Source organism: Sapajus apella, unplaced genomic scaffold, assembly GCF_009761245.1.
Source record: "Sapajus apella isolate SASKATOON/1434 unplaced genomic scaffold, GSC_monkey_1.0 scaffold89, whole genome shotgun sequence".
NCBI classification, from domain to species: Eukaryota; Metazoa; Chordata; class Mammalia; order Primates; family Cebidae; genus Sapajus; species Sapajus apella.
In genome coordinates this window covers 2,135,257-2,151,184 of record NW_022437029.1, presented here as the reverse complement: position 1 = coordinate 2,151,184, position 15,928 = coordinate 2,135,257, and the positions used below count along the sequence as shown (strand labels likewise).

At 41.4% G+C, this 15,928-nt stretch overlaps 1 protein-coding gene across 3 annotated transcripts in view; it reads left to right on the top strand.

Annotated features, from left to right (window-relative positions):
• The first annotated feature begins 378 nt into the window (after nt 1-378).
• The window catches only part of MGAT4A (alpha-1,3-mannosyl-glycoprotein 4-beta-N-acetylglucosaminyltransferase A), a 116,085-nt gene continuing 100,535 nt past the window's right edge, over nt 379-15,928 (top strand). Inside the window, exons 1-2 of one of the 3 annotated variants that reach the window (XM_032255391.1) lie at nt 379-470; nt 4,902-5,231. In XM_032255391.1, coding sequence (XP_032111282.1) covers nt 5,138-5,231 — 94 coding nt within the window. In that variant the 5' untranslated portion in view covers nt 379-470; nt 4,902-5,137. Of the gene's footprint in view, nt 471-776; nt 795-1,222; nt 1,310-4,901; nt 5,232-15,928 lie in introns of those variants that run through there. The other 2 variants (XM_032255392.1, XM_032255393.1) reach the window with 2 other exon arrangements.

Here is a 15,928-nt window from a genome sequence, read left to right as displayed (position 1 = left end):
TGGTCGGGTCGCGAGCCAAGGCTCAGGCAGTGGGCTCGCCCTGGCCTTTGTTGGCCGCCAGAGCGGCCCCTGCACGCGCCGGGAGGACCCCATCCAGATGTGGTGGCGGGAGCAGGCCGGCGCCCAGAGCGGGGACCCAAGACCGCGGCGCCGCTCCGGACCTCGCGGTGACACTGGTGAGCCATGCCGGCCTCCCAAGCGCTCAGTAGGCTGCGCGGCGGCGCCCCTAAGTGACAGCCGCGCGGGCCACTGGCGGGGCGCGGGGCGAGGGGCGCGCGGGGCCGGCGGCGGGCGGCCAATGGCTGGCGGGGTCGGGGCGGCCCGGCGGGGCGGGGCGGGCGCTCCAGCGGCGGGGGCGGAGCCGGCGGGGGCGGGCGGGGCTGCCGGCAGCGGCGGCGGCAGCAGCAGCGGCAGCGGCGGCCACAGCAGCTCCGCCGGCGGCCGCGGGAGCTCGGCGACGCCAGCGGCGGGTGAGGGGCTAGCAACGGCGGCGGCGCGCGGGAGTGGGAGGGGGCTCGGGGCGGCTGCGCGGAGGGCGCGGGAGCTGGGGGCGGGGGCGGCGCCGGCGGCCGGGCTGGCGGCCCCTGGCTGCGGGAGATCCACCTGCTGGTAACGGAGCTGCCTGCGCCGCGGCCCGGCCGGAGCTCTGCGCGGGGAGCTGTTGGCGCCTCGGGGCGCGGCTGGGCCTCGGGGGCGGGCGCGGCGAGCGGGTCGGGGCGTCCTCCCCGCGTCCCTGCCCCGCACCGCGCACCCCTCGGGGCCGCGCGCCCTCCCTGAGGTTGGCCGGTCGCCTGGTGCGTTCACTGCGCTCCCCCGCGCGGCGGGGCTCGGCGACTTTGGGGGAAAGTGGAGCAAAGTGCGGATCTGGGGGTTGCGAAGGGGGAGGGACAGCTGCCTGCAGGACCCGGCGGCGGCGCGGGAGTCGGCGCCTTTGCGGGGCCGCGAGGCAGGTGGGCGGGGGCCCGACGGTCCGGGGCGCAGGAGCTGGGCTGCGGCTGCCCGCTGAGGGGACCGGCCGTGCAGCCGTCGCCGCGAATTTTCACACAAAGTGAAGGGCTGCGAGGCCCACGCGAGAGAGCACCCCCCGCTTCCTCAGGCCTCAGCTCCTTCGGTAAGGAGGAAGCTGCAGTGGGACCCTGAGGCTGGGTCTCGGTGACTCCACCAAGTGTGCCAGGTAACATCTCGGAGGCGAGCTTTTCTGAGCTGGCAGTCGAGCCACACGCACACCCGCCTTTATTCCTCGCAACAGTGTTTCTCTGGAGTGGGTTCGTTGCCTACATTCCGCATTGGAAATAGAAGGAGGCACAATGTATGCTTTGAATGCTTTCCGTATATTTTGCTGTTGTGCTTTTGCTGTTGGACGAATTCTTTGATAAAAGATAATGACAAAGTGGTTCGTTGGAATGGAGACTGTAATTTTAGAATAGAATAATACGGGTTTTGTGGTTTATGTTTCTTGTTCTGAATTCTAAAAAATAGTTTGATGAACAGGTTATCATGACATAGGTTTCTTTAATCCACACAAGTAAATCCGAAAACGCTCTGGGCGATGACATTATGTAAGCTGTATTAAAGACAACCATTGACCCTTTTATAAATGGCAAATAAATTAATTTTGCCCTAATTGTGGTGTGTAAAGTTATATAGGCTTACGTCATGGATTTTGATTCCGGATATCGGGGATTATTGTGCTTTTCATTCTTAAGGCACCTCTGCCCTGTCTGTGGGATGCTGATGAAGGAATATGGCAAACGTTCAGCAAAGTGTTCTCAGCCATGGATTATATTAAGTATTTCAGAGAACACTTTAAAACAAAACAAGTAAAGGTTCTGTATCCGATAATAAAATAAAGACTGCAGTCCTTAAAGGACTGCTAACAAAACAGATTTCTGAGTCTGATGTCTAGAGTTAAAAGTTCCATTCACCTTTGGGAGGGTGGAGAAATGACTAGCAATTTTAGCCACTACCTTTTTTGTTGTTAAAGATTCAAACGTGTTAGGTTATGGTCTCCGAGAATATTAAGAAGCTAGTTTAAATTTTTTGCAAATGTGGACACTAATAAAACTGTGGGTCGCCTGTGTCTTATAAGGCAGCCTGTGAATTATGTCTCATGATTGAAGAGCGAGTAGATACTTGGTTTTACTCTTGTCTGAAGAGCTTGTTCACTTGTGCTGTGCAATTAACCTTATTAGCTGGGAAACCCTAATTAAAAATGTATGACTACATTCTTACTGAGTAAAACACACATATTTTTCTTGCAAGATTTCCAGACTTATATGCTAGTAGAATTCATTGTATCTTCTTCAGACCAGAGTTTCATAACTTCCTGGATCCAGTATTTTTTAATTTTTTCATATATTAGGGGTAGTATATCAATAGTTTACTTTGGTTTTTAGAGTTCATTTACTTTTACTTGTCTCTATGCATTTCTACAGAATTTTTTGCAAGCTTTATTTGTATTTACTAAAACTTTAAAAATATCCTTTACTTTGTGATGTGCTCTTTACTTTCCTATTATTATGAATTGAGTGCTTACTCTAATAACCTGTACACTTTTTATATTTTTTACTGGAACAGAATTCCTTCTGAAGTAAAATAGTGTGAAGTAGATAGCAGCCGAAAGTTATGAGTATTTAATATAATGCCACACTGGAATTAATGTTCCAAGTTATATAATTCGTAGAATTATCACCCCTGTTTTTATAATCAGAATTCGTTATTAGGTGCTTATTGATTTAAGACAATTAGAGGATTCTTGCTGTGAAGATTTTTTTTTTTTTTTTTTTTTGAGACAGAGTCACTCTGTTGCCCAAGCTGGAATGCAGTGGCACGATCTCGGCTCACTATAACCTCCGCCTCACGGGTTCAGGTAATTCTCCGTGCCGCAGCCTCCCAAGTAGCTGGGATTATAGGTGCCCACCACCACACCCGGCTAATTTTTGTAATTTTAGTAGATATGGGGTTTCGCCACGTTGACCAGGCTGGTCTTGAACTCCTGACCTCAGGTGATCTGCCCCCCTCAGCTTCCCAAAGTGCTGGGATTACAGGTATGAGCCACCTTGCCTGGCCATTGTAAAGATTTTAATTCTAAACTGTAGATGTGGGCACGTTTGATGTTAACTTGTCTTAACTGTAGAAGGTGAATAAGTTCAGCCTTAGAGAACATGATAACTTATCCATGAAAGTATTTTTAGAGCTCCTTGTGTTCAGGTAGTAAAAGAGATTAGGTGCTTCTAGACTATTATATTGAAGGTAGAACGGCTGAGGAGGGTTAACAGCTATAGTTTGGTGGAGGTTGTGATGAGGTATTAACCAAAAGCTACAGGAAATGGAGATTTGTTTAAAGTTGTATGCTTAGACTTTGAAAATTTCCATGAATTTTGCAGCTTACTCCATAGTAGGTCCATGTTTGTTATATAATATAAAATTTTTTTAAACTTACAGTGTAATCACCATTAATACTCTGGGAAGATTCTGCAGTTTAACCTGATACTTGGAGTATCGCTGGCACTTCTCTTCATATTGCCAGGTGCAGGTGGCCTCATTTGAGAGGGAAAGTGTGGTAGATGACAGCCTGGACTTCGGAGATGAACAAATTAGAGTTCTTTCTCTGGATTCATTTCCTAGTGTGTAGAACAGGGTTAATAATGCCTGCCTCATAGGATTCTGTGAAGATTTAAACCATATGGTGGATCAGGCACATAGGAAACATTTTGTAAGTTGTAGTGGCTATCATTAGTACTATGCCCCTGTGATCTCTGATCTTTCTTTACTAGGGGGAATTTCTAGTAATATTCAGTGTTAAGAAGTAGTGGGGTGGCAATTTCTGAATTGCTTGCAAATGGCTACTTTAATCAGTCATGCTCTTCGCTGAGAGAATTTTCCCTTGGGACTGCTGGAGATTTTTGGAGGCACATTAACTCCCTCACCAGAGTATCATTCAGTATATTACCAGGTGCATCCTGTGGTACCCCCTGAGGCCACCAGGAATCTATGCAAGTCTTTGAGACTAACCGCCTAGAGTGGACTGAACCAGTAGCTGTCTGTTTTTTTTTTTTTTTAATTTTTGTTGTTGTTCAATTAACCCAAAAAGTTTGGTTTTTAGTACTTTAACATTTTTTAAGAACCTATTATATGCTGAACGCTGTGCTTATCTCCCAGATTTCTTGAGTTAAAGCAATGCAGAGTAATTGGGCCTGCGGCATACAGTATCCTGGCTGGATTGCCGCATTTTCTAAATGCTTAAATATTTCCAGTTTACACCCTGGGAGTGGGTTAGTCACTGGAAAAATGACATTTATTTTATGACAGTGATAAATAGCAGTATTAAGTGTAACCTGTTAATAATTTATGACAATATATGAAAGAGAATCCAAGACAGTTTTCCTTATTTTATGAATAAAACCTTGAGTCCTAGAAAAATGGCATGCTTCAAATCATTTAAGTAATGACAGAGTTGGGTCAAGGGCCCAGGTCTTTTGACCTTTATATGTTGTATCCTGTCAATTTTCTTACTTAAAAAATTACCTATTACTGTGCAATAGGAAAACTGGGAGAAAGATTGTGTTACTCAGGAACCATTGTGTGATCATTAGAGTTCTCATCTTGGAATCTGTGAGCTCCACTTCTCCATTTAAAATCAGTAACTATAACTTTCTTTTTACAGACAAAACAAAACCAATGTGGAGGGAATATAGTTTGAAACTGTTTTGTGTTTTTATCCTGGAGGAGAAGGATCACATAATTCTAGTATGTTAAATGAGTAGTTTCAATTGTAGGGATAGTCTTTTTAGATACAGTTTAGCCCTGCCAAAAGTCTGTTTATAATGGAGAAGAGTAAATGAAGAAACTTATATTTTGCATTACTGAATGAGCTTTTCTTTCTCTTTTCCCCTGAATAGGAAGGGAAAAGGCCAAGGCGTCAGTGTATGAAGACCGCTAAGACAATCCTGAATGCAGTTGTGAACAGCATTGCTGCTAGGCTTCTCCTGCAGATAATCTGAAATGAACCTCTCTTATTGATTTTTACTGGCCTAGAGCCAGGAGCACTGGATTCGGTTGACTTTCAGAGTAAAAAGAAAACAGTCCTGGTTGTTGTCATCATAAACATATGGACCAGTTGTGATGGTGAAATGAGATGAGGCTCCGCAATGGAACTGTAGCCACTGCTGTAGCGTTTATCACTTCCTTCCTTACTTTGTCTTGGTATACTACGTGGCAAAATGGGAAAGGTAAGAAAAATGACTTGGAAAAGTGCATGAAGTGTACTAGGCTTTTTGCTTGGTTAAGGTGCCTAAATCCTTAGGTCAGATACCCTGGCAACCTGCATGTTACATGCTATCTGCTGGCAGTTTCTTTCTGGTACAAAAATGAAACAGTATTCTTAGACAGAGGAGACAATTTCTAATTCCAATGGGGTTTGTTTTGTTTTCAGTTTCTTATAATTGTACTTGGAGAAACAGATACTGATCAGTGGTTTATAGTATACATGACAGCCAAGTTTAATAATAAAGACTTTTATTTTGGCATTTTTTCTTTTTACTAAACATAATAAGTGTTTAATAAGCTTCTCTTTGTACTGAGTGTTGTATAAAACACTTACAAGGACACAATTAGTGCCTTCGTGAAATTTACATGCTAATTATGCTAATGATTGGGTGCTATGTAGTTAATGATTTAAACTGCGTGCATTGACAGATTACTCCTTAGGCAAAAGTATTTAAGAGGGGATGAGTAGCAATTCTGATTGGACTATTAAAACATTTTTAAAAAATTAATTATGTTTAGACTATTGAACTGTGTTTTAAAGAGAAGCTATCTGTTCATTGGTTGGAATTACATAATTTAAGGATAATATATATATTTTTTTTTTTGAAGAGAAACTACTTGAAGTAAATTCCTACTCATACTTCTTACTTGTCTCCTTACCTTTGATTAATCTAGGGAATGTTGATGATGAGAAGAAACGTAGAAATGTTGAGGTGGTTGCATAACTGGTTTTTTTAGAGTAGCTGTTGTCACCTGGGCTACTTGAAGCTGCTGTTGCTGATGTTGTTTTACTGACTCATGAAGATAACTGAAAAGACTGCTTGTGACTTTAGTTTTCCTTATGTGTGTTTACATCCATGTCTATATATACATATTACATATGTATATATCTGGATGTCCATGTATATGTTAAAAAAGCTGATACAAGTAAAACCATGCTCTGTGCTTTGACCAAGTAGAGTCTTTTCCCATTCTTTGTCTTTCTCTGAGTTGGGCTCTAATTTTGGGGAGAACTCTTGGGGGAAAATGAAAGAAAAACTTGCTAAGGTCCTTTTTTCTTTATATACAAATATGTACATTTTAGAAATCATGTTTATATTATACCAAATGAAGAGACTTAATCAGGAAGTGCTTTGTTTTTGTTTGTTTTTGACGCAGAGCCTTGCTCTGTTGCTTAGGCTGAAGTGCAGTGGCAAGATCTCGGCTCACTGCACCGCAACCTTTGTCACCCAGGTTCAGGCAATTATTGTGCCTCACCCACAGGAGTAGCTGGGACTACAGGCATGTGCCACCACACCCAGCCAATCAAGAAATACTTTGAATAGTTAATTTAATCAAACTATTGATTGTCCCTGACATGAACAAAACAAATGACCGGCTATTAAAAGTCTACTTATGAAATAAGAGGGTTGATGATCAGAAACATATATGGATTTTTTTTCTTATCAGGAAACTTATTCAGAGAATTGTGGTAGCGGAGAATCTTATTTGAAAGATTAGAAGTCTTGGTATCTCCATTTCATTTTTCTTGTTTCTTATGTAAAGGCCTTGTAAGCATCATTATTATTATTTTTATTAAGCTATCTTTAGAATGAAAATTAATTTAAAAAATAAAGATTCTTTCACCACAAAGTGTTAGATGCACATACACAGTCTGTTCTCTTTGATCATCACTCTCTGAATAGCTCCGTAATTCTTTCTTGCAAACTTCTACTCTGTTTTTCTACTTAGTGTTTTTTTTCCAGACTCTTCCAGGTATCAACACAGGTTTCTGGTTATGGTTACGTAAAATCTCCTGTGTTAAATGTTATTGTTTCTGTAACCACTGAAACTGTTGGGCATTTGTATTCTTTCTAGAGAGTTCTGGCAGTCAGACAGCCTGGATTTTCCAGGGAGGTCCTGATTCCAGAGATTCAATTCTAATGTACCCATAAACCACGTGCTCTGATTTTTATTTTGAAGGTACAATTTCTATAACCTTTGACATTGCCAAACTAATGTTTTTCTTTTTTCATTAATTCATGGGTCCTTTACGTGTACCTATCTTGCACCTAACCCTATATTATATGCTATTAATAAGAAAAGCAGTAAGTAATTTTATGCCTTTGAGCAGCTCAGGGACTGGTCAGGGAAACATACCTGTAAACAAAAATACCATCAGATAGAATTAGATAGAAACAATAACAGTATTTGCCTGTTAGTATATTATATGTATTTTGATCCTCATAATAACCATGGGAGATATTATCCCCTTTCTGTAAATAGAGAAACCAAGGGAGAGTGATTGAAAAACTTACCAAGGTCATATGTTAAGTAGTGGAGTTAAAGTTTGAATTCAGGCAGCCTAATTGGAGACCTTATACTCTTAGCTATTGGTCTGTTGCCCAGAAGAGCAGAGGCAGAAACTGCTAATTCTTCAGGTGTTTTACACAGGAGGTGGAATGTGAAGGCCAAACCAGGCAGAGTGGGGAACACTGGGCATATCAGGTACAGGGAGCTGCATATGCAGCTACAAGTTCTGAAGGGGAATAGAGTATTCATCCTTTGGAATTGTGAGATGCTCATTAGGACCAGCACAGAACTCCTAGGCTCTCTCAATGTTTAGCTGGTAATCGCAGTACAGTTCCTAGAAGTACTGGTTTGACATGGTCCTCATTTATCACTTGAAAGAATACATGAGCTGGTCCACGGGATTGGCATAGATTTGGGAGTATGTCAGGAATCCTGCCAGGGGAGCTGTGGTGCAAGACAGAGTAAGAGTTTCGGCAGATACACGGCATTCCCACATATAATTGAGGCAGATTTCCAATTATGTGGAAGGACAAATTAGGAAAGTTGTAGGTGGGTGTTGTGAGAGTGGGGCAGGAGTAGTTACATGTCTCTTGTTGGGAGGAGCAGGACTCCTGATGACCCTCCTGCTGTGGTCTGGTGCAATCTAAACCCTGGGTAAGACTGATGAAGCAGTCATAGATCCCTACCATGGGGACAGAGACCGGCATTATTTTGCAGTACCTGATCCAGTGGTGTTTAGTAAACATTTAATAAACATTTGTTAGATAAATGATTGATTCCTTCAGCAAAAATGTATTTAAACATTTTTAAACAGCTTTATTGAGATATAATTTACATACTCTACAATTCACCATTTAAAGTGTACAATTAATTGTTTTTGGTATATTCACAGATACATGTATCTATCACCACAGTCAATTTTAGAACATTTTTATTACCTCAAAAAGAAATCCTGTACCCTTTAACTATTACTGCCCTAACCCCTACCTCTGTCCCCTTCCTTCCCTTCCTCGAGGTTGGGCAACCACTGATTTTTCTGTCTATAGATTTCCTTGTTCTGGATTTTCAGATAAATGGAATCATATAGTATGTGGTCTTTTGTGACTGGCTTCTTTCACTTAGCGTAATCTTTTCAAGGTTCATCCATGTTGTGGCAGATCAATTCACAGTGGGGTTACTTTACATAAAAGGGATGTGCGCATCGTCCCTTCTTACAGCTGAATAATGAATGGTCCCTTGTATGATGTACCACTCTGTTTATCGATCCATCTGCCAGTGAACTTTGGGTTGTGTCTACCTTTTGGCTATTATGATTAATGCTGCTATAAACATTCAGGTACATGTTTCTGTGTGGACATGTGTTTTTATTTCTCTTGGATATTTACCAAGGAGGGGAATTGCTGGATAATATCATAACTCTTATTATGTTTAATCATTAGAGGAATTACCAGACTTTTTCAAAGTGATGGGACACTTACACATTCTTACTCTTTTACTTCAATCTGTTTATCTTTGAATTTAGTGTGTGTCTCCTGTAGACAACATATAGTTGGATCATGCTTTTAAAATCCAGTCTGACACTCTCTCCATTTTTTTGTATTATATATTCATATATAATGCTGTTATTGATATGGCTGGATTCACTTCTGTCATCTGACTTTTGTTTTTCCTGTGCCTCATGTCTTTTTTGTTCCTGTGTTCCTCCTTTTTTTTTTTTTTTGCAATGATTGAATTCTAATGTAGCATTTTTATTTCATTAATGACTTTTCACTGCTTTTGAGTAATTTTAGTAGTCTCTCAACTACTAAAGAATCAGCTTTAGATTTTTACTAGCTTAATTTTACTGCTATATAGGAGTGTTGCTCCTTTGTATGTCTATTTCTTTTTACCCTTTTGGAGAGTATTGTTATACATACTACATCTGTTAATGTTGCAAACCAAACAATATATTTTTATAATTACTATTTTTATGTGTTATTATTTCCTTAGCCCATTACAGTTTTATTTCCACCTACCTCCTCTGTGCTATTATTGGCAATTATATTACCTATATTTTTGTACATGTTATAGATCCAGCAGTGAATTATATAAATATTTTATACAATTGGCTTTTTAAATCAGTTAACCGAAAAAAGAAAATATACATTAATAGTGTCTATTCTAATTTCATAACTATTGCTGCTCTTTTTGTGGATTTGAACCACCATCTGGGGTCACTTCTTTTCAGCCTGAAGAATTTCCCTTAGCGTTTCTTATAAGGCATGTCTGTTCACAGTGAATTCCCTCAATTTTTATTTATTTAGTTATGTCTTTATTTCACCTTAATTTTTTAGAGACAGCTTTTCTGGACATAGGATTATTGGTTAACAGGGGCTTTTGTTGTTTTTGAACACGGTGTTATTGCATTGCCCTTGTCCTCTATTATTTCTGCTGAGAAGCTATAAATTTTATGGGAGTTTCCTTGTAAGTGATGTCATTTTTTTCTTGGCAGCTTTCAAGATTTTCTTATGTTGGACTTTTATCATTTCTACCTCATTTCCTGTGTTTGTGGGTCTCTTTTTATTGACCCTGTTTGGAGCCTGTTGAGCTTCCTGGATGATAGCATATTGTTTTTCAGTAAATTTGGGAAGTATTAAGTCATTCTTTCCTTGAATGTTTTTTCTTCTCCTTTCTCTCTTCTTTCCTTCTGGTATTCCCGTTACACATGTGGTAGTGTGCTTAGTGGTGTTCCACCTTTCTTTGAGGCTTTGTTCATTTTTATTCATTTTTTTTCTCCTCTTGAGCTTACAAAATCTCTACTGTCCTGTCTTCAAGATTGGTAATTCTTTCTTCATTGTATTCAAATCTATTGTTGAGGTGTGTATTAGGGTTCTTCAGAGAAACAGAACACACACACACACACACACACACACACACACAACACGTGCACATGCATACGCAAGAAGATTTATTATGGGGATTGGCTCATGTGATTATGGAGGCTGAGAGGTCCCAGTATCTGGTGCCCGCAAGCTGGAGAACCAGGAAATCTGGTGGTGTAATTCAGTCTGAGTCCAAAGACCTGGGGATAAAGGAGCCAATGATGAAAGTTCCAGTCCAAGTTCAAAAACCTGAGGACCAGGTGTGCTGATGTTTGAGGGCAGCATATCCTAGCTCAGACCAGAAACAAATTTGTCCTTCTTACACCTTTTTGATCTACTCAGGCTCTTACTAGATTGGTTGATACCACCCGCGTTGGTGAGGGTGATCTTCTTTCCTCAGTTTATAGATTCAAATGCTAATCTCCTCTAGAAATACTTTCACAGACGTATCCAGAAATAATGTTTTACCAGCCCTCTGGACATTCTTTAGCCTCGTGAGATTGACACATAAAATGAACCATCACAAAGTCCTTTAGTGAATTTTTACTTCTATTTTTGTACTTTTCAACTCCAGAATTTCCATTTGGAAATTCTTAAAATTCTTTCCCAAAATTCTTTCTTCTTATTGACAGATTGTGTTTGATGCCACTTTGTCATACCTTCTTTTACTTCTTAAATTTTCTTTTAGTTCTGTGAGTGTATTTATAATGGCTGATTTGAAATCCTTTTAAAAATAAATCCTGGCTGGGTGTGGTGGCTCACGCCTGTAATTCTGGTACTTTAGGAGGCTGAGGCAGGTGGATCGCTGGAGGTCAGGAGTTCGAGACCACTCTGGCCAATATGGCAAAACCCCATCTCTACTAAAAATACAAAAATTAGCTGGACGTGGTGGTGGGGACCTGTAATCCCAGCTATTTGGGAAGCTGAGGCAGGGAGAATTGCTTGAACCCGGGAGGTGAAAGATGCAATGAGCCGAGATCACTCCACTGCACTCCAGCCTGGGTGACAAAGGTAGACTCTATAAATCAGTCAGTCAATCAATCAGTCAATCAATCCAACATCTAGTTCATCTAGTTGTACTTTGTACTCCCAGGCAGTTTCTGTTACCTGCTTGGGTTTTTTCCTGCTTTGGTGTATGGGTTGTATTTTCCTGTTTCTTTGAACATCTCATTTTTTTATTGGAAACTGGACAGTTAAGAAAACTAAATTTTAGCAACTCTGGGTACTGAGGTCCCTTTAACTCGTTATCATTTGCTGGTTTATTTGTTTAGGGGCTGGCTGGAGCTTCAGCTCTTGGTTTGGTCACAGTCACCCTGAGATGCCCCTTGTTATTTGTAGGGCTCTCTCCTCCTCTTTCTAAGACTCCTACACTAATTGCCAGATGATTGTTTTATTGTTTACACCAATGCCCTGGGGCATAAATTCTGCTACAAACTAATTAAATTGTGGTTCCTTTATTCTTTCTTTTTCACCTATAATGTATTCTATGTTAAAATTATGGTTCTGTTGAAGTAGTTTCTGAGGTCAGTGTCCGATATTTGTCTGACCCCAGGAGGACTCTTCCTTGCCGCCTCTTTTGCAGGTTCTCTCCTGCAAGATAGTGCCCACACTCCAGGCTGTATCTTCACTAGATCCACAATTCTCCCCATTCTCTCACCACAACTTCCACTGTTTTTGAGAGGGCTCTTAGGCCCAAACTTCTCCTGGCACTGTTGCAAATGAAGCCCTTTCTTTGGGAAGAGATCAGGAGCTGTTTTATGGCTCCAGGCAAGATTTCTGAGTTTTGAGGTGGGACTGAGGATAATTGACAGGTTTTTCTCTAAGTGACAACCCCACTCTAGGAGCTGAGCACTAAGTGGAGAGGCCAGAAAGTTGAAGTTCTTGTGGCACTGCCTTTCGAAGTGTGGAACCACTGCGTCACAAGCACCACGAAGGGCTGTCAGGGCCACTGCACCTGAGGTGGGGCCTCCATTCCATCAGCAGGGGTTGGGTGGAATAAGGCAGCCCCCACATCTCAATTGCACTTGCCTAGGACTTAACCTTGGCTACAGGCAGCAGGGGACAGCAGGAGAAAGGTTGAAGTACTGCTTCTTCCAGGATGAAATCCCGCAACATGGAGCTGGAGAGCAAGGGAGCCCTATGTTCTTGGCTGCTGTAGTCTGGAGTGAGGTCTCTACCTCATTGCTTGGGGAGAGGAGAGCGGGGAATGATCTTTGTTCAAATACTGTACGCTTACCTTTCACACTGAATTTTTATAGATTTTCTCGTATAGATGTTTCTTCATTTGCTATTTGTCCTTGAGACAATTTTCAGATACTCTTAAGAGGTTTTTAAGACAAAAATTTTCACTAGTTTCACTGCACAGAGGTTCAGCAGAGCTTATGCTGTTGTGTTGGAAGTGGAGCTGCAAAAATATTTTGAAAATGCTTTATTCATTACCAGATGTCGTCAAATTTAATACACCATTAGATGCACCATGATTGTAAAGGACTGCTAAGCAGGAAAAGCAGCTGCTGATTAAACTATGACATGCCATCGTGTGTAAGAGTCACGTTGATTTCAGATGTTGAAATAAGGGGGAAAATGCACCTTTGAATCAGTAGACTATATTATATTCTGAGAAAACACTTACTGCAAGGAAAGATCAGATCCATATCCTGTTAGCTATAATAACAGAAATACCAAACAAAGCATTTTATTGAAAACCATGATTCTTATTTGTAAACAGTGAATGAAAGTTTTTAGATTTGTTTTTCTTTACAGAATAAGCAAAGCTGCTTTCACATATGATACAAGAAAAATTAATACTAAGTCTAGGATTTGGAAAACACCATTATCATTCTGGCTTACTGAAACTGTCGACCTGTGTTTGTCGAGTGCCTTCTGTGTGCCAGGCACTGTTTGTGGTCTGGGATGCATTAGCAAACAAGTTAGAGGACTATCCCTGCTGTAGTGTAGGAGAGGAGGGAGGAGAGAGCTGCAAAACAGTAAATTAAACTGTAAGTTGAACAGCAGTGAATGTGTTTTAAAAAACTATTTTGAAATACTTTTAGATTTACAGTAAATGTACAAAAATTGTACACAGATTTCCCTTATACCTAGCTTCCCTCAATATTAACAACTTATATATGACCAGAGCAGTATAATTTTCTAAACCAAAAAAATTAACTTTTGATTCAAAATTATTAACTAATCTGCAAATCTTATTTGAATTTCACTGGAGTTCCCACTGATATCCTTCTATGCCAGGGTCCAATCTAGGATCCCATGTTGCTCTCCCACGGTACTGTCTAGGTTCCCACATTGCATTTAGTTGTCATGTCCTCTCAGTTTCTTCCAGTGTGGGAAATTTCCTCCATCTTTTTTTTTTTTTTTTTTGAGATGGACTCTCACTATGTCACCCAGGCTGGAGTGCAGTGGCGCGATCTCCACTCACTGCAACCTCCACCTCCTGGGTTCAAGCAGTTCTCCTGCCTCAGCCTCCCTTGTAGCTGAGATTTCAGACGCCCGCTACCACAACAGCTAATTTTGTATTTTTAGTAGAGAAGGGGTTTTGCCAGGTTGGCCAGGCTGGTTTTGAACTCCTGACCTCAGGTGATCCATTTTCCTGGGCTTCCCAAAGTGCTGGGATTACAGGTGTGAGCCACCGTGCCCAGCCCTTTCTTTGTTTTTATGTCCTTGACAGTTTTGTGGAATGCCCCTTAATTTGAATTTGCCTGATGATTTCTCTGGCTATGTTGAGGCATAGCCGGGCCTCTGTATACACAGATTGAACCAACCACGGATCAGAAATGTAGTTAGGTCTACAATGTTTGTGTCTGTACTGAACATATACAAACTTTTTTTGTCATCATTCCATAAAAAAAAAAACAATAACAACTATTTATATAGCATTTATATTATATTCATTATTGTAAATAATCTAGAGATAATTTAGACAAGAGGCTGTGTGTAGGTCATATGCAAAGACTGTGTCTTATTCAGAGACTTGAGCATCTGCAGATTTTGATATCCTCAAAGATATTGGAACCAATCCCCCTTGAATATCAAAGGACAACTCTAATGCATTTTTGACAAGAATACCACAGAAATGATGTTGATGTTATGTCCCCTTTTTTTTTTTTTGAGATGGAGTCTCGCTCTGTAACCCAAGCTGGAGTATAGTTGTGCAATCTTGGCTCACTGCAACCTCCGCCCCCTGGGTTCAAGCAGTTCTCCTGCCTCAGCCTCCCAAGCAGCTGGGATTACAGGCACCTGCCATCACAGCCAGCTAATTTTTAGATGGAGTTTCTCCATGTTGTTCAGCTTGTCTCAAACTCCTGACCTCAGGTGATCCACCCGCCTTGGCCTCCCAAAGTGTAGGATTATAGGCATGGGCCATCGCACCTGGTCCCCTCTTTTTTTCTTTTTGAAACAGGGTCTTACTCTGTCACACAGGCTGGAGCAAAGTGGTGAGATCGTGGTTTACTGCAGCCTTGACTTCCCTGAGCCCAGTCAATCCCCTCACCTCAGCTCCAAGTTGAGGAAAGGATCACAGACATGCACTATCATGCCCAGCTAATTTTCAAAATTATTTTTGTAGAGATAGGGTCTCACTATGTTTTCCAGGCTGGTCTCGAACTCCTGGGCTCAATCAATCCTGCTGCCTCGGCCTCCCAAACTGCTAGGTCTACAGGCACAAGCCACCGCACCCTGGCTGTAGCCTTCGTAGCATATTATACCAGGAGGTATGTGATGATGATGTGCCTTGTTACTGCTGATGTTTGCTTCAATCACTTGGTTGAAGTGGTGTCTGACAGGCTTTTCCACTGTAAAGTTACTGTTTTTGCCATTGTAGTTAATAAACATTTTGTGAGAGCCAATATCCTGTTTCTCATCATATTTTTACCTACAAATGTTAACATTATTTGATAATTTTTGCCTACAGCAATTTTTAAAAACTTTTAAGTTCAAGGGTACAAGTACAGATTTGTTGCCTAGGTATACTTGTGTCATGGGGTTTGTTGTACAGATTATTTCATCACCAGGGTATTATAACCATTAGTTATTTTTTCTGATCTTCTCTCTCCTTACACCTTCCACCCTCCAAAAGGCTCCATTGTGTGTGGTTTTCCTCCATGTGTCCATGTTCTCATTTAGTTCCCACCTACGAGAACATGGGGTATTTAGTTTTCTGTTCCTGCGTTAGTTTGCTAAGGATAATGGCCTCCAGCTCCATCCATGGCCCTGCAGAGGACATGATCTCGTTCTTTTTTTTGTGGCTGCCTGCAGCAATTCTTACTGTGGTGTTTGCCAAATGTAACTTTCTGTTTCCATCATTCATTCTGTACTTATAAATTAACTGGAATTCCACTGTAAGGAAGAGATATCTCTTCGCCCTCATTTCTTTCTTTCTTTCTTTCTTTCCTTCTTTCTTTCTTTCTTTTCTTTCTTTTCTTTCCTTTCTTTCCTTCCTTTCCTTTCCTTTCCCTCCCTTCCTTCCTTCCTTCCTTCCTTCCTTCCTTCCT